The sequence below is a fragment of the Nipponia nippon genome, unplaced genomic scaffold (genome assembly GCF_047370975.1).
Source record: "Nipponia nippon isolate SJK-2023a ecotype South Korea unplaced genomic scaffold, ASM4737097v1 scaffold_25, whole genome shotgun sequence".
NCBI classification, from domain to species: Eukaryota; Metazoa; Chordata; class Aves; order Pelecaniformes; family Threskiornithidae; genus Nipponia; species Nipponia nippon.
Genome location: NW_028262342.1, coordinates 5,704,228 through 5,730,380, shown reverse-complemented (window position 1 = coordinate 5,730,380; position 26,153 = coordinate 5,704,228). Strand labels below are relative to the sequence as shown.

At 50.9% G+C, this 26,153-nt stretch overlaps 1 protein-coding gene across 24 annotated transcripts in view; it reads left to right on the top strand.

Moving 5' to 3' along the window:
- NFASC (neurofascin) overlaps positions 1 to 26,153 on the top strand; it is a 96,882-nt gene that overhangs the window by 44,288 nt on the left and 26,441 nt on the right. For 11 of the 24 annotated variants that reach the window (XR_015705656.1, XM_087761670.1, XM_087761660.1 and 8 more), the window contains 19 exons: positions 2,066 to 2,116; positions 7,132 to 7,243; positions 7,917 to 8,101; positions 8,522 to 8,653; positions 8,967 to 9,110; positions 9,513 to 9,624; positions 9,723 to 9,889; positions 10,440 to 10,587; positions 11,221 to 11,345; positions 12,270 to 12,305; positions 13,107 to 13,208; positions 13,322 to 13,519; positions 14,490 to 14,560; positions 15,185 to 15,407; positions 17,496 to 17,611; positions 18,824 to 19,028; positions 20,955 to 21,077; positions 21,725 to 21,898; positions 23,916 to 23,930. Coding sequence is in view for 23 of the 24 variants with exons in the window: in XM_087761670.1 (XP_087617796.1) it covers positions 2,066 to 2,116; positions 7,132 to 7,243; positions 7,917 to 8,101; positions 8,522 to 8,653; positions 8,967 to 9,110; positions 9,513 to 9,624; positions 9,723 to 9,889; positions 10,440 to 10,587; positions 11,221 to 11,345; positions 12,270 to 12,305; positions 13,107 to 13,208; positions 13,322 to 13,519; positions 14,490 to 14,560; positions 15,185 to 15,407; positions 17,496 to 17,611; positions 18,824 to 19,028; positions 20,955 to 21,077; positions 21,725 to 21,898; positions 23,916 to 23,930 (2,439 nt within the window). In the remaining variant the exon portion in view is untranslated. The remainder of the gene's footprint in view (positions 1 to 2,065; positions 2,117 to 7,131; positions 7,244 to 7,916; positions 8,102 to 8,521; positions 8,654 to 8,966; positions 9,111 to 9,512; positions 9,625 to 9,722; positions 9,890 to 10,439; positions 10,588 to 11,220; positions 11,346 to 12,269; positions 12,306 to 13,106; positions 13,209 to 13,321; positions 13,520 to 14,489; positions 14,561 to 15,184; positions 15,408 to 17,495; positions 17,612 to 18,823; positions 19,029 to 20,954; positions 21,078 to 21,724; positions 21,899 to 23,915; positions 23,931 to 26,153) is intronic. The other 13 variants (XM_087761676.1, XM_087761674.1, XM_087761667.1 and 10 more) reach the window with 9 other exon arrangements.

Below are 26,153 nucleotides of genomic sequence, written 5' to 3'. Positions count from 1 at the left end.
GCGCCGCAGGACGCGCAGCTCTGGAGTCGATGCAGGTCCTGCAGGGCGCGGGCTCTCTTTTGGGGTGCGTGTGCTGAGTGCCGGCACAATCAGCAGCTGACACAGAAACAGCATCTATGGGCCCCAGTCATCAGACAGGAGCCATCTCCCGTTCCCAGTAAGGTCAGACTGGGAGGAAGGGGGAGTGTGTGCTGGCAGATACAAGGCTGTGTTTTGGGGAGCAGGCTCTTGTCCAAAGCAGGCACGAGGCAATCCTGAATCCCAGCGTTAGGAGCTTAACCTGGTCTCGCAGCAGCTTAAATTAGAAGTAGCGCTATTAAAGTGTTCTGATACCAGTGACCTAAAAGCGATGTGAGAAGCAGACAGGCCCTGGAGGTTTTGCGCTTTTATTGTAACAGCTTCTCCTCGGTGCAAAGCATGAGTGGAGAATCAGCAATATAAATACTATAAACAGGCTCTTTGCTAATGGTGATTATGTGTGTAGGTAATTCAGTCTGAATATTATTTGTCTGTTTACACAGCTGGCCAAACAATGCCAACGTTTACCTGTCAGGAAAGGACCGAGTCCTAAATCACTGTGAGCTGGAGAAATTCTGGCAAAGAAAGATCTGTGGTCATTTGAGCCTTCAAAGGCTTTAGTCTGACATATTTGTCAGTCTGTAGAAAAAATGTGAAGAAATCCTGGAAGATTTCTGTGCAGACAGATGCAAGCTCCCTCTCCTGCTGCACTCAGATGCCACCGGCACATTTTGCTCCCAGGCTGTGTAGAATTGGCTCCCAGTTACACTGGACCCCCACTCTTTAAGTTTTCCTTTAGAAATGCCTGCTGCATTATCAGATGCAAATGCCACCCCATGAGCTCCCCAGAGGCCCTTATAATTTAAAGAACTGAGGCTCTAATTTCTCAGCTGTTACGATACAAAAAATTCTTTATACCTACAGTGTTCAAAGGAGACGAGCTTGTATTTGTCTCAAGCTGTTCAATCATCTCAGCCTTAAGCCATGAGCACTGGCTGTCCTTAAAAAAAAGTTCACCAGCTGCTGAAAGATCATGGCGTGGGGTTGCCGTGCCCTTGGATGCAAAAAGAGAAAAATGCAAAGGCTTGGGGAGCGATACACCCGTGCTTTTCCCTGCAGAGCGTTTCTCTGGTGTATCCAGGTTCAGGTAGCTCTCGGGCATCTGCTGGGCTCTCTTAACCCCCTTGCACAAAGTCACGGCCTGTGGCTGGTGACTTACGGCTCAGGGCAACGACTATATGGTAGCCAGCACGGGCTCTCACATCTGCTGTTGGGCAGACGATGCCGTAGCACGGCCGTGCCGCATCCTGGTGGAAGGCAGGGCGTTCCCACAGGCCGGAGCAGTGTTTTGGGTGCCGCATCCCCGGCCTCGCGGAGCGCGGGCGCTCTTAGCGTTCTTCTTCGAGTGCAGGCGATGGCTGGCGGTGGCTGTCAATAAAGGAGAGCAGCCTGTTGTTGAAGAGCTGGTATTTTGCATGTCACACAATCTACTTTAATTACCTTAATTAAAGGGATTTATAGCAGATTATGCTTTTAGAGCCTAATTATTATTATTTTTTTTATTTGTTCATCTTCTCCATGCCTTTCTGCATCGTTACGCTGCTGCCTAGCTGTGTCCGACCTATGCTTTATGCTGGGAAGAAGTAGCTGGAATATGTTTCCCTCAGAGCCAAGAAACTCAGAGAAAAAACATTTTCTTCTCCAAATTGAACTGATCTTTTTTTTCCCCAAAGATGCAAATGTCTTTATACCGAAAAGAAAAACACTTCAAGGAAATGTTTATGATACAATTTTCATACCTTTATTTGTCTTCTCATCTTGTAGGAGGAAAACAGCCCTCTTTCCCTCTCCTTTATTGCTGTGTTATGTTGTTTGTCCTGGAAGGCAGCTGTGCTCAGAGTGCTTTTGTATCCCTGCTGTTGCCTGTCCGCATCGCTCTTGTGTTTCGGGAAGTTATTTTGATTTCTGTCCCCCGTGCCCCCGCTCCGCCTGTCCCCCCGCCCGCTTTGTGGCACTCGGTACGCTCACGGTCTTTTGTTTATTGCAGAGAAACCCCATAACGAAACGTCTTTACGAAATCACACTGACATGTACAGTGGTGAGTCAACGCTGGCTTCTGGAGACCCTCACGATTTAACCCCCTTCTGCCTAACCTGACTTACCTCCCGCGCTAACCGGGCAGCGAGCGGCCGCGTTCGCAGCGTCGCCTGCCCCTCGTCTGTGCCCATGCACCCCTCTGTGTGCCCGCATCCCCGTTCGTGGGTTACAGACGCAACTTTGCAAAACTGGGTGTGACGAAAGAGCCAAACAGCGACAAAATCCCCTCAAAGTTTTCACAATTTAAAATTATTGAGTTTTAAGCTAATTAACTTGATATGCGGAGCTCAGCTTGAGAGGCATTTGGATTAATAGGATCTGGCCCACGTGAAAAGTCTGCGTGGCTGAGTGAGCCCAGCTTGCTTCCTCGCCAAAGAGGTGGCTGGGCCGCAGCAAAGGCTCATGATTTACAGATAAGACCCACCACCCCTCTTCTCTCTGTCTTCAGAAAGAGCATCTATTGTATTTGCGGCTAAACACAGGCAGCGACTGGGAGGAAAAAAAAAAAAAAAGAAAAAAAAAAAGGAGTATCTGGTTTTCTCAAAAGCTGGGTGCTTTGTTTCTTTGTGGTGAGGTTGTACATGTGTTGGGTGCTTTTGGGAGGCTCTTGCCCTTTGTCTGGGCAGGGAGATTACCTCCGGAGCCTGCGTTTGCGCGGAGAAGCCTGTCCCAAACTCATAAATTATGCTTCAGACAGAAAACCGCGCGGCTCCCTGGGGCACGATCGGCGCCCTGAGAATAGATTGGAAGCGTCAGGGACGTGATGGGATAATGCGGGCAGAGCTGGGCAGCAGCAGGGGTTTGTAGGGGAGCGGGGAGAGGGGGCTGTTTGCGGGCAATGCTGAGCGCAGGCACTGCCAGGGATGCAAACTGCTCGCCAAAGACCACCGCGGAGTCTGATTGCTCCAAGGCCAGGCACTGTCCTGGGCAGGATTTGCTTTCTGCCCCTCTTGCTGCTGACGGGGACCGGGGCTGTGCGGCAGCGGGGTGGGGACAGCCCCGGCGATGCCCCGTGCTGGTCCCCGGCTGTGCCCTGCAGCGAAATCCTGCTCAGCTTCCAACCCAGAGCCACAGCTCGCTTTGTGCCTTGCACAACCCAGGGCACGTTTTCTTCTTCCACGGGGACTTTTGGGGACAAGGAGTGCTTTTGCCAGCTAAGAGCAGAGAGGGTTGGAGTGTGAGAAGAGGAGGATGTGCCAGGCGAGGGCACGGGGTTGGGCGTCCCTGGCGAGAGCCCTCTCGTGCCGGCGGGCAGCCCTTCCCCACCGAGGGAGCCGGGGTGCTGGCATCTCACCGGCAGCCGGGAGTGGGAGGTTTTGGGGGATGCCGGAGAGCTGGGGAAGGCTGCACAGAAGAGCGACCCTTGGAGGAAGCACTGGTGGCAGCAAATGGGCTGGGCGTAGTCTGGAAATATTTGTAGAAATGGCTGTGAAAGGGGATTGCCAGCAAAATTAGCTTCAATGGGAACTGCGTAAACTGCATCACGCCTCAAGTAGGGGTGAGCGGGAGGAGATGTCTCCGTCGCAGGCACACAGGGCCAGGGACCAAAGAGAAATCCAGTGTAAATATATCTTGGACCTCAGCAGCATAAATGTTGTTTGCATTTCAAAGAGAATGCCTTCACACTGGCTGGGCACCATTTCTGTGTTCGCAGCCCTCGCCGGATCAGGAGGGAAAGTCACCGTGGTGGTCGTGGGCTTCTCGATCTCCCGCTGCACCTCTTCGTTCAGGGAGAAGGGATGCTTAATAGTCACTTGGTTAGGAAAATGAGATCTTACCTGCAGAGTCTTACAGATTTCTCCAGATTTCTAGTCATAGGTGCATAGGATAAACTGCCTGCTATTCACACTCTATGGATTATTTGCACTTAATGTCTCCTGGAAGGTTTTATGGGTCTGGTGGATTCAAATCACCCACTCACGCCCCTGTGCAAATCTGAGCTCCAAACCAACAATTTCTTGATAGTTAATGAACTGGTAAACAAATTCTTACCCTCGGCCTTTTTTTTCTTTCTGCTAACCCCATGTTTCTCGCTGGAATGACCTGTCTGGCTGTGCTGGCCGCTGGAGCCAGCTGCAGCAAAGCAAGGAGTCTTAGGGGCAGGGGAGTGGGGAAGAGGGACATCTGTCTCCCAAGTATTTTAGGTGTTTGGGAGACTTGAGGCTCTCAGCCCCTGCATCTTGGGGTGCTGGTCCCTACGGTACGGGCTCAGCTCCAGAGCCAGCTGGCAAAGGGCTCTGCAGAGCTTGCAGGGCAGCTCGATGGGCCGGGCGGCACGGGGCCGGGCCGGGGGTGCGCGGCGGAGCAGCGGGAGGCTGCGAGCCCCCTTCCCTGGCGGTCTGCGATGGATGTCCCCGAGCTCCCCGCGGGGACGTGGGACCTGCTGGCGTGGACCTGGGGCGCGAGCGGTTTGTGGGACACTTGGCCCAAACTGCACTCGAGGGCCGGGCTGATCGCGGGAGGTGCAGCCAAGCCCTTCTCCCCGCAGCTCGTAGCGGGTGCAATGATTGCCTTGCTTGATTGCCGAGGCAAACTGTCTGTAGCTATGAAGGAGAAATGATCTAAAAGAATTAATTGAGTATTTTATTAGCAGAAGTTTCTCACCTTTTTTTAAAATGGAAATGAAAGTCTGTTTTGTTCTTTTTTTGTTTTCTTTTTTTTTTTTTTTTTATTTTGGCAAACCTGCGGGATGTTTTAAAGCTGGCTAGCTGTGCAGGAGGCGAACAGATGGGATGTGTCTGGATGTGCATATTCCTATTATCGCCTCTCAGTAGAAATGCAAGTTGATGTACAGTTTTGAAATGCCGTCAGGTCAGGGCTGTGGGGAGGGGGCACTCGGCTGCTCCGGGGTGAGCGGTGCCTGCTCCTGGGGTATCCCGCTCACAGCTGAGCGGGTCCAGTTTCACAGAGGTGGGGACAACAGCAGCAATATATTGGAAGCAGAGTCTATGTTTGAGCAGAAATAAATAGCCATAGGATTTATTTTTCCAGTTCTGTTCCATCCAAACAGATGAGTGAGACGTTGCTATTTGTCTGACAGCTTCCAGCTGTAGCTGCCGCAAGTTCAGAGCTGGAACGGTACCTCTGCCTGGGAGAATTTCTGGCTGCTCCCTATTATAAATAGCAAAATATTTATTAGTAGTGCTGTACTAAGGCAAAAAGCTTATCAGCTATGCAGTATTGTTGTTAGGTTTATTAAACAAGTGGATAGGATACTAATTTATCTCCCTTATTTTTAATTTTCATCATTAATATATGGCTCGTAAAATTTGGCTTGCACTGCTGCTTATCTCTTCTAGTTATGCCCTGGGCTCCTGAGCAAATGGGTTCACTGTGGGAGTGAAACGTACAGCCTGTTCAAACAGGCTGCAGACTGTTGGCTAATAAAAGCCAACATTGGCTTATAAAATAATATCCCACTCTCCTCATCACATGAGAAGAGAGAAGTTCTCGAGTCTGGCCGGAGGTGTGGGAGCTGTTGATAAGCACTGGCTTTAAACCCAGCCCTGGCTCTGCCATCGCCCCGCAGAGCCCCGGCATGGGCTGGCTGGTTTTAACCAGGAACGGGATCCTCTCCAGGAGCAGGCAAGCGACCAGCGGCGTGTGCCTGCCCAGAGAACCGGCCCTTCAGGATAAGGTCAAGATTTGCCTGCCCTGGTAATCCATTAATCAAATAATTGACTAACCCGCTGACGAGCACATGCGGGCCGGTAACCTGCGGGTGCGGGGGAGCGGGGGGATGCGTGTGTGGCCGTGCTCCGGCAGATGTGGAGTCATTTCAAAGGCACGGTTTAATTCCTGGCGTGGTTTTTTTTTTTCCCTTGTGAGCCTGGTCCCAGGTTTTCCCTAAGGCAGGCTGACGGGAGCTCCCAGAGCAGCCCCTGCCCTCTCTCCTCTCCTTCTTCCCAGCCCTTTTCCCTTACCAGAGCTCGGGTGGAGGCTTCCCAAATAGACGGGGGCATCCCCGAAAGCCCCACGGCGCCGGGCACGCCTGGCTGCCTCCTGCGCGCTGAGCGAACGAAGCTGTCGGGGCAGCAGGAGAGGGCTTGGTCTGCACCCTGAGATCCTGCTCCTGCACTGGGGCGGGCTCTCCCCACGGATCGCTTCGGTATTTGTAGACACACAATGGCCTTACAAGGCCATTCTGTCCCCTTTCCTAATCTCATAACCTCCATCTCTGCTACTGCTGCTTTCAAGCCCATCTCATCCTGTTTTGTCCTCACTGATCTAGATCTAGTTTAATAATTCCACTTATTAATGGAATTTATTCCATTAATAATTAATTTTTTCCCCTACAAAGAGACCTTCGCTGTGTGTATCTGTAGAGAGTTGTCTTGTGTCTTCCCCTGGTTTTCTCCTGTTAAACTTTCCTGTCCAGTCCTGAAATTTGTCATTTTGGTCGCTAAGTTGTTCCTTTCCAAAGGGCACTGTCCTTCCAGGCCCGCAGCTCCTCGTAAGGACGGGAAACCTCCTTGTGCTGCTAGAGCCCCAGGCAGCGCCGGGCTCCTCCGTATCCCGCAGGTCTCTGTGGCCAAGCAGCTCAGTTGCCCAAGTAAACCCTTCCTGTGCCCATTTGTTCCTTTTGTCCCTCATTACATGTTCTGTCCATCAGTATTTCTACATCTCATCTGATTTCAGCCCATTTCTTCGTGCCAGAGGCAGCGGTGGGCAGGAAAGGCGCTGCCCTGGCGGGAGCCGATGGTACAGGGACTCTCCTGATGCACCATCCCCGCGGCTCGGCTCCCTCTGCCCATCCTCTGCTGCTTCTTTACCCCCCTGCCTGCCAAGCATCCTCTCTCTCCCCCTTTTTTTTTCACTTTAAAAATTACCTTGAGCCCTTCTCTACTTTCCAGGTACATTTCTGGGTGAGTTCAGTACCCCAGGCTTCGCCGGGAACTTGACAGCTTCCCCCCATGTATTTCTGGCCCTGTATGTGCCCTCCCAGTTGCTGTGGCAAAGGAGAGTTTAAAAGCACTTTGTTTTGTGTGTTTGTTTTTTCTCTCCTGCTGATTTCAGCCCGAGGGATTACGGAAACAACCCCCAGCTTCATGTATCCCTACGGGACCTCAAGCAGTCAGATGGTGCTCAGAGGGGTGGACCTCTTGCTGGAGTGCATTGCTTCAGGAGTGTACGTACCGCTTCCCGGCTGGCGGAGACGGGGAGAGCAGGGGGGTCCCCAGCCGTCCCCGCTGGGATGGCCCGGGACCGAGATGCTGAATCACCAGTGGAAATACCTCTGGCTAGGAAAAGGGATTGTTCCCTTCCTTTTAGCTGCTGACAATACTCTCATAACCTGCTTGAAGCATAAGAGCATCGAGCAAACAGGAGAGCTGAGTTTTGCGGCATTGTCAGAGAAGCAGGTCTCTTCAGATGCTTGCTGCCCGAGGATAATTCCCCACTGGCTTGTCCTTAGAGCTATTTGCAAATCTCCTGGATGCTCCTCACCACCCTGTATAAACTGCGGGTGAGGACATTTGTGGTCCATGTGCCTGCAGAAGCGTCCTGGGCTCAGGGTCAGACTTCGGCAGCGCTCCCAGGGCATGCTGCCTGGTGCTGCCTGCACACGCTGCCAGATCGGGGCTCTGCAGCCCCAGCACCAGGCGTGAGATGGACCCCGCTCCTGATCAGCTGGTGATGCTCGGGGTGCTGGTTTAGGGGCTGTGGTAGGAAGGAGGACGGCCCAGCAGCTGGATCAGCCCTTCTCCCTGGACGCGAGTGGTTCCGAGTGCAGGATTATCAGCTGGTTTTTAGGAGTAATTTTCTTGTCTTGCAAAAGCATTTATCTCCTCCCCTCTCCTTAGACCAGCACCAGACATCATGTGGTACAAGAAAGGAGGAGAGCTCCCAGCAGGCAAAACCAAGCTGGAAAACTTTAACAAGGCTCTTCGTATCTCCAACGTCTCCGAGGAAGACTCTGGGGAGTATTTCTGCTTGGCATCGAACAAGATGGGCAGCATCCGCCACACGATCTCGGTGAGAGTGAAGGGTACGTCATCTTTACCTTGCCATCTTTTCTACCTTCGCAACCAGCAGCTGAGGGGACGCGCGCGGGAGGGGATGCTCTGGGTCGTTGAAAGGGGGAGCGGGGGCTTTCCGCAGGGGCTGTTGCTGTGCTGTATCCAGCCATACTTGCTTCTTGTCCAAACTGACCTAAAAGCAGTGCGAGGTGTGATCTCAGCTGGTGTAACTCAGCAGAGCTTCACTGACCTAAATGGTTGCAGTTTTGTGCAAAACAGGAGGATCGTGGCCAAAGAGGGGGGACGAGGGCTCTTCACTCTCACTGCACCCAAAAAGCCCACTCGAGAGGACGGTGTTTTCATGTCTTAGTTCAGCGGCGTGCAGGCAGGGAGCGGGGTTTCGAAGAATACTGCTGCGTTTATAACTGGTGCATCGGTGTATTTTAAAGCTGCTCCATACTGGTTGGATGAACCCCAAAACCTCATTCTGGCCCCTGGTGAGGATGGCAGGCTGGTGTGTCGAGCCAACGGGAACCCCAAGCCTGCGATACAGTGGCTGGTGAACGGCGAGCCTATAGAAGGTGAGCAAGGCAGAATCTGTACCTCCTTTACAAAAAGCCTCGCCAAGGATCTCGTGGCTGACCATGAGAGCCAGAGCTGCTGTCGGGGTGCCAGGCACCCCGCTGAGCGGTGTGCGTGGGCTCCGGCATCGCAGCACGTAAACCACCTGCTTGTCTGAGACAAGGCCAGCTGAACTGTGTCTTTGTAGGCTGGGGAGGTCACGTACTATCGTCTGGTGTTATCTGGGCTGAGACGGAAAGATGCGTAATGATATTGAGAGTCTTGTGAATTTTAATTTAAAATTTAGTTTAAAGAGTGCTCTCTGTTTTGAAGCTTCTCCCCCCAACCCGAGCCGAGAGGTGTCTGGAGACACCATTGTATTTCGAGATACCCAGATCGGCAGCAGTGCTGTGTACCAATGCAACGCATCCAATGAGCACGGCTACCTTCTCGCCAATGCCTTTGTCAGCGTCCTGGGTAAGTCCTTATGGAAGGTGAACACCCTATACTCAAGTTTTCCCTGCAGGAGTTCTCTATTTGCATTCCTCTTTGTTGTTAGCTACTCTGAGGCTAATGCACAGAGGTACGTGACGTCTGCAACAGGGCTTTGGAGCAGAAGTCCATTGCCATGGACCTGCAAAGCCAGGCAAGGCTGAGCAAGTCCTGTTGGCGCTAAGATGTAAGCTGATTCATGTAGCGAGGCTAGAAAGGGAAGGAGGGATGAGAGGGAATGGAGAAGCTCTACTGAGTCTTGAAAGTGCCAACAAGGAAGAGTGAACAAAAGACAAGGGAAGGTGGATGAAGACTGGAAAAGGGAGCACGCAGTCTGGAAACTGGTTTCTTTTCTTTCTCAATAGCTGTGATTTTTGCTGTTTGCAGACGTGCCTCCGCGGATACTGGCCCCCCGCAATCAGCTCATCAAGGTGATTCAAAACAACAGGACCCGACTCGACTGCCCCTTCTTTGGCTCGCCGATCCCCACCCTGAGATGGTAAGAGCTGCAGCGCGTCCCCTGCCAGTCCGGAGGGGTGGGAAGGGGAGGTTTCCTCCTCTTTCTTCCCTTACAACAGCACTTTGTGGTGTTGTGAGGTTTAAGAACGGCCAGGGGAACACGCTGGACGGAGGAAACTACAAGGCACATGAGAATGGGAGCTTGGAGATGAACATGGCTCGGAAGGAGGACCAGGGCATCTACACTTGTGTCGCTACCAACATCCTGGGTAAAGCGGAGGCCCAGGTTCGCCTGGAGGTCAAAGGTAGGGGCACGAAGGGCTTTAGGTCAAAATGGTCTCTTGGATCTTCTCAATCTTGCAGAAGAAATAATAATTTAGGTTAAGGGAGGGTTGGTTGTGCGCTCCAGCAGTCTGTCAGCAGGACAGGCACTACAGAATTTGGAGCTGGAATCCAGAAAATGGTAGAGATTCCCTTTTAATGTCGGAAAACACCAAGGCTGTGGATACACTGAAGCTGTAGAAGGGCTTGGTGTGGGTATTGAGCTGTGAGATGCCATAAGCAACGCAAAAAGAAATACAAAGTGTTCCTCGGGGTTAACTGATGGCAATAAAACATCTTCTGAATCAAATTTCCACTGTTCAGCAAAACTGATTGCTGACTCAGAAAACTGGGCATTTTTTAAAGAGTCAGCATAAATTAATGGCTTGTTAAATGAATTTATTTGCAAGCATTTGTATCAGAGACAGTTCACTATAGCAAGCTGTCCTTTCCAAGTAACACCGCTCTTCATTGAGCTCCTGAGCTAAGACCCAGCAGTCTGGTGCTTAACGCTTTCGTTCTGACTTCGTGCAGACCCAACCCGGATCGTGAGAGGCCCAGAAGATCAGGTGGTGAAGAGGGGCTCCATGCCTCGCCTCCACTGCCGCGTAAAGCACGACCCCACGCTGAAGCTCACGGTCACCTGGCTGAAAGATGATGCACCCCTGTACATTGGAAACAGGTCTGGGTTTAACAGTTTCGTGGGTCTTCTCTTCCAGGATTGTCGGACTTCTAAAGAACGTTTCAGGAGTCACCAGGGGTAATATGGACAAACGCCGAGTTCCCATCTAGGCAACATTTGCTGTTCTGGATACTTTCAATGTTACCAGCTCCTTCCAACAGACATTGCCTAGCAATTAAAATTGACTTATCAGTAAATCAAGACTTTGACTATAGGTTTTATTTACAGATATTTTAGGACATCTTGATAAAGCGAGTGGGTCAATAACAAGCTGCTTCACAATTAATGCTTATCTGCTGTGAGCAGTACAGTTGTCCTTTCCTTTCCATAGCTGAGTCCCTTCTCGTGGAGTGAGATCTGATCACGGGACGCGAGCCAGCCGGAGGTCAGCCTGTTTTCCTAAAAGTGTGATTATTCCAGATATAAACCAGAGCGCATTCGCTGATTCCTCAGGAAATGAGGTTTCCAAGAATAACTCAACACATCCTTAGCTGATAAAATCTTCAGACCAGAGACGTACTCCTGTTCGGTTTGGGCTTTTTTATGTATTTCATCAGAGAACCGTTAGGCCTCCATCCTGGTGCCCAGTGTGCTTAGGCAGAGTTGTGTGATTATTGCTCTTATCCCTTTAAGGATGAAGAAAGAAGATGATGGTCTGACAATATATGGCGTGGCTGAAAAGGACCAAGGGGATTACACCTGCGTAGCTAGCACGGAGCTGGACAAGGACTCAGCTAAAGCGTACCTCACCGTCCTAGGTAAAGCTGTCCTCCCAACCTACCGACGCAGAGCTAAGTGCTTTATTTTTAATACAACAGACTGACTGCAAGGTCAAACTGAAAGGGTGATCTGCGATCACAGAACCGTCCTCTGAAGCAGAGATGCTCTGGGAGATGCTGGCAGGGCGGTTGTTCCGTTGCTGCAGGACTCGGCAAGGACGTGCTGCCTAATCTCAGTCTCAGACAATGGCATTGAATTTGAGTCGAAGGGAACTTGCATTTGAGACCAAAAAAAAAAGACTAGTTATTACACACAGCTAAAAATATCCAAATGTGGATGTTGAAGCTCTGTGAGAACACTCCTAAATTTGCAAGTGAATTTAACTGAATGTCAGGCTGCTGAGCAACACTGGAAACCAGGGGGTGAGCGAGCCACTCCCAGCCTTGCAGGTCCCCTTTTCAATGTGGGGAGTGACAAACCTAAACCCATTCCCCATTCCCATTTACGTACACTGAGAGATCTACTGGCAAAACACAGATTTATCGGTCCCTGCTCTTGGCCACCTCAGATCTTGCTGCGTTCACGGGAGTGCCCCAACCTGCCAGCGCCGCTGGCGTAGACCCGCAATGCCCTGCAAAAGTCAGAGTGCAATAGGAATCTCGTATCCCTAATAATTTGACTAGGCTTGATTTATTTCCCTTCCTTTTCCCCTAATAGCTAATTAACTCTATAGCAGGCTGATGTTTCCCCTTTGCCATGCACTAGAAGGATGAATAAAGGTGTGCAGGGCGTGCCTGGAGGTCCCTGGGGGAAGGACGTACCTCCTCTGGTCCCCAGGCAGGATCAGATCCTTCTGAAATCTGTAACTGTGTGTGTAACTTTATATTTGCCAGGTGCTCCTTTGGCCACCCAAGCTTAATGACTAAACTAACATCGTTAACAACCAATGTCTTACCTTGCAGCTGTCCCTGCTAACCGTTTGAGGGACTTACCGAAAGGTAATCATCACTAATTCATTGGGTTTATTTTATTTTGTAAATTGCTTTTGTTTTGCCTTGCCAATAACGCCAACAGAAAATCTAGGCGTAGCGGTTGAAAAAGCTGGGAGCTGATGCTTCCAAGTCCTGTCCACGTTGTCCTTGAAAGCCCATCCAGATGGCCGTGGGTAGAAAGGTCCTGTGTCACAGCATTTCGTGTCCCACAGCGCCAGTTCTTGAGTGCAAGAATCCCCTTACCCATACCTGGAAATGGGGAGCTCTGATGGGAGGAAAAAAATCACACCGAATCCCTTGACCTTTACCTGGATTAAGTTATTACCGTTACGGTTATTGCATGAGCTGGTTCTGTGCGACCATGTGGGCTGTGACCAGAGAAAGAAACCAGAATTGTGCCCAGAGCGTTTCTAACAAGTCTGTATTTTCATTGAGGCTTTGTGTCCTTTCTATTCTATTTGTTTGCATTTATTTTTCGGACACCTGCGTGTAGTTTGTTGTAAGATCATGTAGCCCCCTGCCAAGCCACTACATCGTGCTTCCACCACCAGATAACATCAGTTGTACAGGGAGCAGGTAGCGTTTCAAGGCAAGGCACAATTAGTGTGTGAGCACATTTGTATTTAAAAAACTGCACTGGTCCACCAAGAGCTGCAGGACGTGAATCGTGCCACAGAGCACGTGTCCTCCCACGGGTCTGGACTAAGACCCAGTCAGGGCTTCCCCTCCCGGGAGAAGGGATGGGAACTGGGACTCCCAGCTCCTTGGACGATCCCAGCCTAATTTGTTTCGTTACTTGGCCAACAGAACGCCCCGACCGGCCCCGTGACTTGGAGCTGACAGACCTGGCCGAGAGGAGCGTGCGGCTGACGTGGATTCCCGGAGATGACAATAACAGCCCCATCACAGGTCAGCTGCCGGACCCGCTGCCCCGTATCCCTCCTGCTTTCTTCTGCACGGTGGAGGGAAAGCTTTCCTTGTGAGCTGAGCCCTTAACCCCACCTCTCCGTCCTCTCCCCCAGACTACATTGTCCAGTTTGAGGAGGACCGGTTCCAACCTGGCATGTGGCATAACCACTCCCGGTACCCTGGGAGCGTCAACTCGGCCGTCCTGAGCCTCTCTCCTTACGTCAACTACCAGTTTCGGGTGATTGCGGTGAACGACGTGGGCAGCAGCCTGCCCAGCGTGCCCTCCGAACGATACCAGACCAACGGGGCACGTGAGTACCGTCCACCCGCTCCATCTTGCTGCGGTGACTTGACATTGTTCTTAGCATCTGGGCACCGCTCTCCATGTAGACTCGTGACGTATGATCACAGCTCCTAAAGCAGAAACAGATTTACACAGGTGAGGGAATGAGCTGGTCCATGTATGTGCTGGGGTGTAACTTTATATAGCACATCCTCAGGCCTATGACTGAGATTCTGCAGAGCAGCAAAACTCAAATGGAAAGATTTACGCAAAGGTCCCTCCAGCAGAATCTGCTGAAGGAAAGCCCGGGTTCACCTTACAAAGAAGCTTTCTAAAGAAAGTCTTTCATCCCTTCTGACCACAGGAAGCTCAGAAGTCTCTTGGAAAATTAGACTCAAGTGTAAACAGGCCACGAGCAAAAGGCATTTTGTTCCAAAATTGCTAATTCATTGTCCACTGCTAGGGCTGGCCAGGAGCCCAGATCGATGCAGGAGTAAAGTGTGCTCCAGTCCGCGACCAAGACTCGGGTCTTCAGTTTGTGTGCCCAGTGCTTTGTACCTTGTAGAATACTTGGGAAAATTCATAGGAGGAATTCATAAGCAGCTTAGTAGTTTTGCTGCATTTCTTAGTTTAACCATTGCAGAGATACTTTTGCAATATCTACTGGCATCTAGTGTTGGCTTTCGGCATTACTCTTCTTGTTTCAGATTTCAAAAGTGTCAGGCTGGGCTCCTGGGGTTGCTTCACAATGGCTGCCTTTCAAAGATTTAGGACATTTTGGAAAAAAAAAAAAGAGGCTCCTAAATAAATGGCCTGGTTTTCAAGAGTGCTGAGAGTCTCATGTTCCATTAACCTGAATGGGAACTTCTGGAAAAATCAGGGCATTAACTTCTGTCTTGGAAGTACTTTTGGCTTGCACAGTAAAGGGTTTTTAACCACTCAAATGGTCATTTTTCAACATTATAAACTGCCTTTTTTTTTTCCAATGTGAATTTCAGGTCCTGAAATTAACCCAACAGGAGTTCAAGGTGCAGGGACCCAAAAAAACAACATGGAGATCACCTGGACGGTGAGTTCTTCTTTGATGCTTGACAGCCACCCGGCATCTTACCATTACGGTCACAGATGCTAAGATGCAGAGAACTCGGCACCTCTAGCGTGTGTGATGCACCACACAGAATACCATAACCTTAATAATCGATCCTGAAGGAAATAAAAAGCAGAAGATGCATCTACAAGGGAGGCCATTGTTAGTGCCTAGAAGAAGGTTTGTGATAAAAACAATAATTTGCAACTACGTAAGCCAAAGAAAAGATGCTGGATCACAGATACAGGTTAGGGAGGATGCTCAGAGAGTCTGATATATAGGGCTTACAGACCAGCTCTTGCTTTTTTCTTCGTGGACCAGCAGGTGTCATCCACAAATAAGCCAGCATCTGTAAGGAGGATAGCAATTGCAGTGGGAGTATGGACTGGAATATAAGGATATGGTTCTTGGTCCTGCCTTGGATCTGGAGGGCAAGGACTGGGTATGTCTCTCTCTGGGAACAAAAGTATTGACCTCCTTTGAGATTCGCTGATGGAGCATGAAATAAGAACCAGCTGCCGAACAGAACTTTTGAGAGCTCCACGGCAGAGAAATAGAGTTGCTCTTTCTCCTTCTCACTTCCTTTTTCTGTTTTGGTCCATTAAGCCTCTGAATGCAACTCAAGCTTATGGGCCCAACCTCAGGTACATCGTGAGATGGAGGCGAAGGGACCCCCGAGGGAGCTGGTACAATGAGACGGTGAAGGCACCGAGGCATGTCGTCTGGAACACGCCCATCTACGTCCCCTACGAGATCAAAGTGCAGGCAGAGAACGACTTTGGTAGAGCACCGGAGCCTGACACCGTCATCGGCTATTCAGGGGAAGATTGTGAGTATTTTCTCAGCCAGAGATCGTAAGTGTTTCAGAAGGGCAGGATCCCACCCAAGGTCCGTGGGTTGGCACCTGTGCCCAGGACATGTTCATAGCGCTGCTTGATTTGGCACAAAAATCCAGTTCCAAGCGTTGGAAGAAAGAGGCTTGGCCATTAGATTCTCTTCTGCCTGCAGTTGCCTGCATGACCCAAAAGTCACTCGGCCTCTCCCTTGCTCTCTGTAATACCCTGATAACACTCTTGAGTGTGGAGGACAGCAAGATTTCATTTCAGGTGAGCTCTGGCTCTATTCCAATAAACCACATTAAATTTTTTGCCCCTGACATCTGCAGAGCACCAAGTTCATCTCAGATGAGAGGTGCTGCGAATGGCCAAAAGGGCCCTGGTTCGTCCTGAACTGGATTCTTGGGCCTCTCTGATAAGGCCCCAGCTAAGCCCCAGCTTGGGCTCCTGTTTGCAACACACCATTGGCTCAGCTTATCTTTCTTTAAAACTCTCCACCTGGTCATGCAGAACAGCGGCCAGCTGCTTTACCTCTCTTTTCACCTTCTTTCTGGGGTACTGGTATCACCTCCTGTGCCTGTTGCATCCAAGACTCTGAACTACGATTATCCTTCTCCTGTTAGGATAATGTGGTTTGCTGCCAACAGCTTTTGTTTTAAAGAAATATATATTAGTTCCTTGCATTGCAGCATCGGTGGGGGTCCCTGGCTGTGGGACTTAAGGCTCACCAAGAAGTAAGGTAGATAAGCCAGCTAACCACCCATCACTCTAGGCTTGAAGTCAAGGGGGCACAAACAGGGCACAGCAATTTCAAGAAAATCTGCAATCTTGGTGCTGAGAGAGCACGCACGACACATCCTCCGCCTGGGCACTTCTCCCAGAGGAGACAGGGCAACGGGAAGGAAAACGGGCAGAAACGGTGGGAGCAAGGGTAAGAGCTGAGCGCTGGAAGCAAAGCTGGAGCTAGCTGAGAGGCTGTTACTGGGAAAGCTCCCCAAACACCTGACCACCGTCATCTCTGCATTACCTGTCTGTGCACTGCCAGGGTGGGGTTTTTTTTCTAGTTTCAGTTGAAAACTTGGGCAATAATTTTGAGTTTTGGGAGGATCTGAATGAACCTGCACATGTGTGCTTTACAGGGAGGTAAACCAGGGAGACCAAAGCTCTCGCATCACACCCCAGACACAAATGTGTTCCTGCCTGTATCCCAAGGGGTGGGACAAGTTAAAAAACAAAACAAACCAAAAACCCTTGCCATGTCTGAATTGCTTCACAAATAACTGCAGGTTTCTACATACAAGCAGGTGACTTGTAAAGAGGAGGTAAAAAACCTACCTGGATCAACAGCAGGTTCTGGCCAAATTCAGATTAACAGATGTGGAAATAACAGGCAGTTTTGTAACTCTCGGGTCTAGCCGTGGCCAGCCAGCTGCAGCCGGAGCGAGCTGGGTTTGCCCTCGGCAGAGTCACGCTGTGCTACCCTGCGCTCGGAGACGGAGCGGGGCCAGACCCCGTCCTCGCTGCTAACGTCATCTCTTGCAGCAGCGTGTAGGAAGCCCTGCTATTAACTGGATCACGAATATTCTCGTGCTGGCTGGCTGAGTGAAATATGGGGTTTTTTTCCCTCTTTCCTGTGGAAGCACTGCTAAAAAAACAATAGTCAGCTTTTAAAGCATGCATGTCAGGGAGAAAGTGAGGGGGACGGAGGTAAGTGATGCTGTTCCGTGTATTTGCAGGGTTGTAGGGTCTGCTCACCCCAAACGAGAGCAGCCAGAAAGCTGAGAGTTGGCCTGATGCTCCTGTTTTCTGTTCTCAAGTTTGGAAATCCTCAGAAATTGAATTTAAGGAGGGAGAAAAGGAGATGATTCTTCCCATGAAAGTGCTGCCGGCAGACAGGGCCGGCCGGGATGCCAGCAGGCGGCAGAGCCAGCACGCAGGGCCGCTGCTCGCCCGCTTTGCAGCAGCAGCAGAACCACGGCAAGGGCGAGGGGGGCAGAGGGGCGTCCGTCCGTCTGTCTGTCTGACCTCCAGGGCACTGCTGGGTGCCTAACGTACACTCTGCTTTATCCCTGAACGCTCAGATCCCAAGGCTGCGCCTACAGATGTTAGGATAAGAGTGTTAAACAGCACTGCCATTGCTCTGACCTGGACCCGGGTGCACCTGGACACCATCCAGGGACAGCTCAAGGAGTACAGAGTGAGCAAAACCAACTCCCTTCCGCACTGACCATTAATACAGCTAACCTCACAAGCCGGGGTGGCCCCGGTGATGGAGCTGCCTGCGATGGGGATGACAGAAAACTCTCCTCCGGCCATCGGGACCCTTTTGGAGCAGCACCAGAAATGAAGGGCCTTGGTTTGCTCTTTGTGGTGCCTGGACGGGGCTGGGGACATCTCCTGTTGCTCCCCCAGGGCTTGGTGCTGGGCTGGCCTTTCCCAGTGCCTGCCCGCAGGATCTGGGGTGCCCAGACAAAGCGAGTGGGGCTGCCCTTGTGCACCCAGAGAGGGGCTTGGGGTGGTCCTGCCCATGCAGCGAGATGTCTCCGGGCTCTAGAGCTGCCCAGACCCACCGGCTGGCTGGCTCTGGGGGGAATGACCTCAGATAGGTACAAACAGGCCAGTTTTTGTCATCCCCAAAGTACCTACACTGTCTTTTCATGAACACCAACCCCTGCAAAGCCTAAACCCAGCGGTTCGTACTAACTGGCAACTAAAGACGGCATGGATCCTGTTTGTTTGTTTACTGCTAAGGTAAAATACCAGTGTTTCTGTACAGAGGATAGACCCTGTTCAAAACAAGTAAAAGTCTGGACAGAGCCCCTTCTATCAGAGTTTAAGAGGTTACCAAAAGCGCGTGTCCTGCAGGCAGTTATAACATTTCAAATCCGATAATCCGCTGGGCATAAAGAAAGCTCCCTGGGTACTGCTTTCATTTTTTTCTGCCTCTGCTCTGTCATTCTGGTCTATTTTCTGAATGAATCTTATTTCTGCATGAAATAAGATTTACAGTCGGGACTTCAAATGGGAGACGTTCCAAGTTCAGACTTTCCTTTGTGCCTGGACGCGTCCCACCTTTCCTTGTCCACCGCTACGGTGCTAATCTGGGTGGAAAGGGAGAGTCGCTCGCTGCCTAGCGCTCGGCAGCCAGAAACGGCTCTTTGTAGTCTGAGCTTAGCTGGTTTTGCTCTGTGACCTCTGGTAGGCACCTAACCCCACGCTCAGCCTCTTCCTCGGGTAACACCGCTGACCTGCCTCGCTGGGGGGATGTGGAGCTTCAGTAATTGCTCTAAAAGGCTTCTGCAGCTGAGGGCTGCTCTTTGGAAAGGCAAAGTTTTGCTATGCTTTGTTAATGAAAAATCAATTGCACTTAAATGGGAAAAGCTTCACTTGCCATGCATGTTTCTTGAAGGCCTATTTCTGGAGAGACAGTAGTTTGCTGAAGAACCTGTGGGTCTCCAAAAAACGGCAGTATGTGAGTTTTCCTGGAGACCGAAACCGGGGCATAGTGTCCCGGCTGTTTCCTTACAGCAACTACAAGCTTGAGATGGTTGTAACCAACGGGAGAGGAGATGGGCCACGCAGTGAAGTTAAGGAGTTCCCCACACCAGAAGGAGGTACGTTCCCGGGGGCTCTGCAGGCACCCGTCCCTCGGGCGCGCGCTGGGAGAGGTTTGGGCGGCTGGGCTCTGCAGGGCGGAGCGGGAGCTGCACCGCTCTGCGGCAGAGCCGCGATGCTGCTGGGGAGATGCGCTAGGGACAATTTTTAGCTGAGCCTGGGCAGCATCTTCCGGGCAGCATCACTGTCACACGGCACTGCTGCACGCCTTCGTCACCGCGGGGTAGGTGACATCTCTGCAGCTACACCTAGAGCGAACTACTGGCACTGTCTCATCAATCGAAAAATCCCCGTCAGGTGCTTTGAACACATCAGCAAGTAGCTCTTAGGCTGAACAAGGGAAACGTTTGCAAAGCCTCTTCAGAGGCACAGCACCGCGCCCTTGATTTGCTGCCTGACCTGCAAATGTCACCGTGCCGCGGGTCGGTGAAACGGGAGTCAATATATTCATCTTGCTCGGTAAAAGGCAGTAAAATCTCTGTAAGACCTAAGTACTTCTGTTCTAAAAGGATGTCACCAACACCCCTGTCAGGCTTTTAAGGCGAGAGTGCCTCATTCTTCTGTTTAAAGAGCTTGTGTCAAGGATGAACTTGAGATTTTAATTTTCTTGCTGTCACAGGAGCTATTTATAGACACACCAGTAACTTTTTGTTGGAGCTGCACTTTCAGTGGCTGGCAATGAATCTTCCTATAGCACAGATGTTTTTGGCACAGCATGTTACAAAAATACAAGAGGAGAAAACAGAGGCTGGAAGCAAATCCTGTCTCCACTAACACAAAATAGGATGGGGTCTTCCTCGCTCTGTTCATCCTATTCCTGCTGTACAGGAAGAGCATCTCTCGGTCCTGTCTCTTCCTTAACATTTTCTTGGATGCTGTCACCATTTTCTAAGGATTTTCCGTTGACCAGCCATAAGTAAGCTTGTTTACGACGGAGGGACTGGGTTCCGGTAGGGCGGTGTTGCAGCCAGCGCATTCTGGTGGGGGTGCTTACCTGGGCGCCGGAGGCACGGAGCTCTCGGGGTGGCTCTGCGCGTACGCCGGTGGCACTGACTGGCACAATTATAGCAGGTTAGACTCTTGTCGTAAGCAAACTGCTGGTTTGTATTTTCCTGTACCACTAAGCAATTTTATTGACTATACAGTGATGTTTAGGAGATTGAATGATATTCTGAAAAACTGTTTAAAAAGAAAAAAAATCGCTGATCTCTCAGATCAGAGAGCCAAGTTCTTTCCCCAGACAAGACACCGCAATTATGAGTAAACCAGGAGAATGATTTAATTCAAGAATGCTTTCCTTCCTTTACTAGCTTTGAATAAGCAGTCACAAAAGCAGCCATTCCTCGGGGTAAGGACCACTGTATACGTGCACCAGCTCCCTGTTACAGGTCTCTAGGCATTAATAACGCAAAGACGCTTTGCAGTAAGAGAAGCTGCTCTACTGTTTTTCACCGTTCCAACAGACAAATAGATGAGATGTAAATGTTGGGCTGGATGGGGGCTGTAAACAAGACCAGTAAAGTATGTGTACAACATAGAGACGTGGGACTTGAGCTGTGTGACAGCTCCGCTTCACGGCCGTAGCATCTTCTGCGGGGGCCGCAGCAAGCGCTGCGCTGGAGAGCAGCGGTGCCCACGAGCGCAGCATGCACGGGGCTGCCGGGGCTGGGCTTGCATGCAGAGCTGCTCTGGTTTCTGCTCCCTGCATACACGCTGCTGAAAACCCTGGGCTGGCGCATGGTTTCTGGCACAGATTCTTGTTCAATTGGTTTCTGACCTTTAGCGTGTGTGTGGTATCTGCGTGCGTGTGCATTTATGAGTGCCTTGAGTGTATCAGCCTGTGATGTATACAGTGTTGTAAGGTATGTTATCTTGTATGTTTTCTCTTCTTTCCCTCTCCTTCCTGGTCCCGTCCTCCTCCCAAGTGCCCAGCTCCCCCAGGTATTTAAGAATCCGACAGCCAAATCTGGAAAGCATCAATCTGGAGTGGGATCACCCAGAGCATCCCAATGGAGTCCTCACAGGATACAACCTTAGATATCAAGCCTGTACGTTCTACATCTTATCTTCTTAGTGACAATAATTATGTCATTAGATATTTTCCTTGCTGCTAATTACCTCCTCACCTAGCACAGAAAGCTCTCCGTAAGGAGCTGGAGGCTTTAATCACAAGATGAGACATGCTGGTGTCAGAGAGGAGTCCTGGAGCAGGGCTGGGCAGCTGCAGTTAACCAGGCAGGGTTGTGGATGCTCAGCAGTTCTCCAGACTCGACCATTGAAGGGAAAGAAGTTTGATCGCTGATTCTAAAAGACCTTTAAGCACAGTCTGAGTAGTTTATGTGCTCACTCAAATGCAAGCTCCCGGCTGCGTAAGACCTGCTGCCTGGAGCGCAGCACACCCTGCAGAGCGCAGCACGATGCCTGGAGCAGCGCAGCCTTCTCTGAGACCCTGGCACTTGTGCCATGCCCTTCCTTGACCACCTATCCAGCCCTGAATGTCCCCGCTAGCAGGTCCCCCAGCCAGTAAGTCACCAGCTGCCCTAGATAAAGTATATTTAACAGCAGCTATAGCTCTGAGCACATGTGGCCCCACGCGGACTGCAGGTCCGGTCCCGGGGCCGAGGTGATGAGCTAGATGGCATGGTGTGTTTCTGAAACAAGGCTGAAGCCACCACGACCTGCCTTTCCTCCCCAGTTAACGGATCCAAAACAGGCCGAACCCTGGTAGAGAACTTCTCTCCCAACCAGACAAGGTTCACCCTGCAGAGGACAGACCCCATCTCGCGCTATCGCTTCTTCCTGCGCGCACGGACCCAGGTGGGAGAAGGAGAAACCATAGTGGAGGAGTCGCCAGCCCTGCTGAACGAAGGTATGTGTAGCAGCAACAGCTTCTGGCTTTGCTGAGGGGTTGGGGGTGACGGTACATGTATCAGCCAAAAACTGCAGGTCAGAGAATCAGTTGGTCCCCAGAGCAACCAGTACAAGACAGTAACTGGTGTACAGCTGCTATCTACTGCAGAGAGAGAGACAGGTGCCTGACCAGGACCGAGTACTGCAGCAGAAATGCTACAGAGGTGACGGGGGGGACCGTCCTGTGCTCTCGGGAACCGTCTTGCTGACCCCCTAGTAGTTCGCGTTCCTCACGTGCCCCTGGAGCAGGAGAGCATCTTGCTCTCATCTTGCAAAGGTGAAGCTCTAACCCGCCCCTCCGCAGTCTCCGTATGAGCTAAATAAGGGGCAGATGGGGGTGATTTTTACGCGGCTCGAAGGGGGTGCAGCAGCTGCATCCTTGGGGCAGTGAACCCCAGGCAGGGGCTACGGTGCCACTTCCCAGTCACCCCATAACCAGCAGCTGACCTGACCCTCAAAGCAAAGCCCCGGCTCCCAGATTCATAATAAGATAAAATGCCCATTGTGGGCCATTCATCAAACTAAGTGAAAGTTCAGGAGCCCTGAGGGAACACGGGGAGACAAAAGCTGGCTCTTTCCTTTCTTTAGCATTTGCTAAAAGACCTATGATTTGGTTAGCGCTCTGGTTTAATGGGGTTTTTGTCTCCTTTCCTCCATCTACTCCTTCCCAACTAATGGCTCTGAGTAGGAAAAGTAATTCCTACCGATGATCCAGTGGAAATGAAATGCCTCCTGACACCTCTTAGGTGGGCTCCAGCATCTCTAATTGGCGTGACAGGGTGGGAGACGGGGCTGCATATGCTATGGCAAAAAAATCAGCTAAGTTACACCCTGGCAAAGAGGAGAGGGGGCATGTCATTGCTTTAAAAAGGAGCCTTGCTGAACAAACAGAGCACAGGGATCGGATTGAAGTTGTCGGTGCTGACAGTCAATAGTTCTAGTTGTTTCATATACGTTTGTTTCTACATGCTGAGAACAGTGACTGTTAGGAGAGCACAGGTAAATAATAGCCATAACCAACGGCTGTTGTCTACTGCTTCACTGCTTTGCATCAGGGCACAGCAGGTACGGCGTACGCCGGCGCGACGAGGAAAGGTTCCCCGGCCGTTGGGCCGGGGATGCGGACGGGCGGTGGCACCCAGCGCTCCCCGGCCGCCCCTGCCGAGGGGACGAGCTGCTGCCGCTTAGCCAGAGGACAAAGCGATGCCCGTTAAGCAGCAAGAAAAATTAAAGAGTCAAATCCCAGTCTGAAGTTACAGAAATATGGCAAAGTTTGATCTCAAAACATGAGACCCTGAGGTACAACACGACATAGGCGGGTTCTGCCAATGACAGGCACGTAAGTACAATTAGCAGCTCTAAACGCCCACGTTGATATGAAGGTACCTGCTGCAAAGCTATGCGAAAGATGAGTTTGGAATGAAAAAAAGCAGATTAAGAAAATTAAACCCATTAATGCATTCAGAGGTTGTTTTCTGCTTGCCAGACTCATTCACCTGAGACGTTTAACTAAAATACATCTCCCTGATGTTCTGCACCGCAGACTCCAACCCACGCAAGGCAGGACGAGCACTGATGTTAGAATTACACTAGAAAAAAAATAAGGAGAAATTCAGAGTGTCAAAACCAGTCCTTGCTGGGATTAGATATAAGCACCTGCTTAAGGACTTTGCTTAATCGATACCACTGGCATCTCTGCTGCGGAGCTGGGGTGTGTTTAACCGGTGATCTCCATCTCCCAGGGCTGTCCCTGCTCTCTCTGCCCTGTGCAAGTGGCTCTGATGCACAGGAGGGTGACGGGTTGCAGCTAATGCATTTATTCCCTCTCTCTCAAGTCGCTGCTGACCGTGTGCAAGTGGTCCCGAGTCTCCTGTTGGTGTGTTCTGGCTGTTTTATATATTCCTCTGTTTTCTTTTCCCTTCTCTTCTATGCTCTCTTCGTATTCCCCTCTCTATCCTTGGCGCTGCCCTCTGAAGCCACGCCAACCCCAGGTACCGTACCAGCCGGAGGAGGTAACAGGCATGGGGCAAGGCTCACTCCACGCTCGCTTGGGTGTGCTGGCAATTAAGCATGCACTCCATTAACCCTTTCAATGGGAAGGTGAAGTGTCGGGAGTCTAAATTGGACATATGAAACGGCAGCAGGTAAAAACGAAGCCCCACAGGCAGCAGGGACTAGGGCAGGCTCTGTAGGGGGGGTCTGCAAAGATTAAAATATCTCTGAGTGGGGCTTAACAGTCTCCCAGATGCCTAATGATAGCCAAACCCAGCAAACACTGCAGCTGCCGCAGACTGTACAAGCAGAAATGAGAGTCAAGTCGCCCTATTAAAGAGGTTTTTAATCCCAGGTCTGCACAAAGCCCTCTCCCTTATTAAGGCTCAACATCCCTGCCCTGCGAAATACAGAACATTTACCAGCCCTCCCCGACTCCACAGTGCCTGCCTGTGCTCTGCCCTGCAGTATTGAAGCTGCATTTTTGCACCCCGGAGCCTGCGCTCTTGCTGCTGGAGCGGCCGCCTCCCTCGGCCGCGCAGGTCGGCGTTGCAGCGTACGGGCACCACGAGCCACGCACCCCCCCGCTCTTTCAGGGCTGCCAGGGCTTTCGTACAGCAGAATCCTTTTGTTTCCACGTGCCCATTGAAAGGGTTAAGGACAATGTTTGTGCCACAGCTGTGCATGTCTGCATGCGAGGCTATTGCTGGCTTTGCCCTGGATTGCGAATTTCTACAGCAGCGTTGAAGCAGAGAGAAACCTTTCCTTGTAACGGGGCGGGGGCAGCATCTCTACCTGCTTTCGAGGAAACCCAAATCCTCAGTTACCCAGTGTCAACCCTGCAAAGTCCAAAGCATAAGCACAACTTCTGGTTGCCCAAAGAAGGACACCCGCCTCTTACGAAAGCCGCAGACGTGACTTTCCCCCTCGCCCCCTTTGAGCCACTGTTTCAGCGGCGGGGACAGCCCTGCGACCGAGCTCAGAAGGGGGCAAGCGGCAGCGCTGGGGAGTGCGGCCGGCCAAAACGGCCCCCGAATGCTGCAGGAAAGCTTTTGGTCTGGAGCAACAGCCCTCGTCTGCCCTGCACCCAGGGCTCTGTAAGAGGTCGTGCTTTGCCTTCGCTCCTCCCAAGGAGGAACAGCTTCTTAGGGAAGACTCTTCCCAAGTGATCCAAGCGCAGGACCTGCTCTCTGCACCTGTAGGTTTTGCTTTCCTACCTCATAGACGTTTCTCCTCCTTTTATTTTGTTGCAGTGATGTCTCTCTAGCTGATATTATTTTGTGGGTTTTTTTTTCCTTTCTGAATAGATGCCAATCTTTTTCTTACCTGTTTTCTCTTCCTAAAAAAAAAAAAAAGAAAAAGGAGGTAACAGATTGGTCTGCTTCGGGTGGTGGGAAACTGAAAATGGACGTAACCTTTTAGCTTAGAGGAGCTCATCCCTCCAAGTCCAGGAGGGCTGTTCTGCTGCTATAGCTCGTACTTCGGCCAGGGTTTAGCTTATCCATGAGAATCTGGATTTTCTTTGTGGATCAGGATCACCTTCTTAAAGTACTTTTCTACTTGCAGTGGATATTGCTGAACTTTGAAAACACAATGCGATCTCTTTATCCTTCCAGCATCATATAATTTCAGGCATAATTTCTTATGCCACTGGAAGCTAGATGAATGAATTGCCTTTTAAAGGAGAATTCTACGAGAACAGAGCCCACTGGTCCCCCACCCCTCTGTTTTTTACCTTCTGCTAGGCGAAACAGTAAAGTGAAGAGATCTGCCAGAGCTGAAAGACATCTAAGAATTAGTAACTGGAGTAGTAGGTCGTTACGTGGTAAGCCAGCCGCATCCACGGCTCCCTCACCGTGCTACACTTCAGCAAGAGAAATCAAGGCAGCGTAAGCCATAGCAAGGTCCAGCACACATCTTCGCCTCGCTCTTGAGCTGGATGTCATTTCTCGTTAGGACACGGGGCGGGCGCAGGAGCCGTTACACAAGGCGGGCCGCGTTTGTCCCGAGAGGCTGTTTCTCTTCCTACCAAGTACGGGGTTCGAGTGAATACTGCTTGACCTTTCCTCTCCGCTCAGTGACCTAGATTTTGTAGATTTTTATGGATTCACAGTGAAAGTTGTCTTAAATTGCAGTAAACACTCTTTGCCATGGGCGGCTGGCACTAAAAGAATGAAAAGGTCTTTTTTTTCCGGGGGTAGCTTTACATATACAGGGCCAGA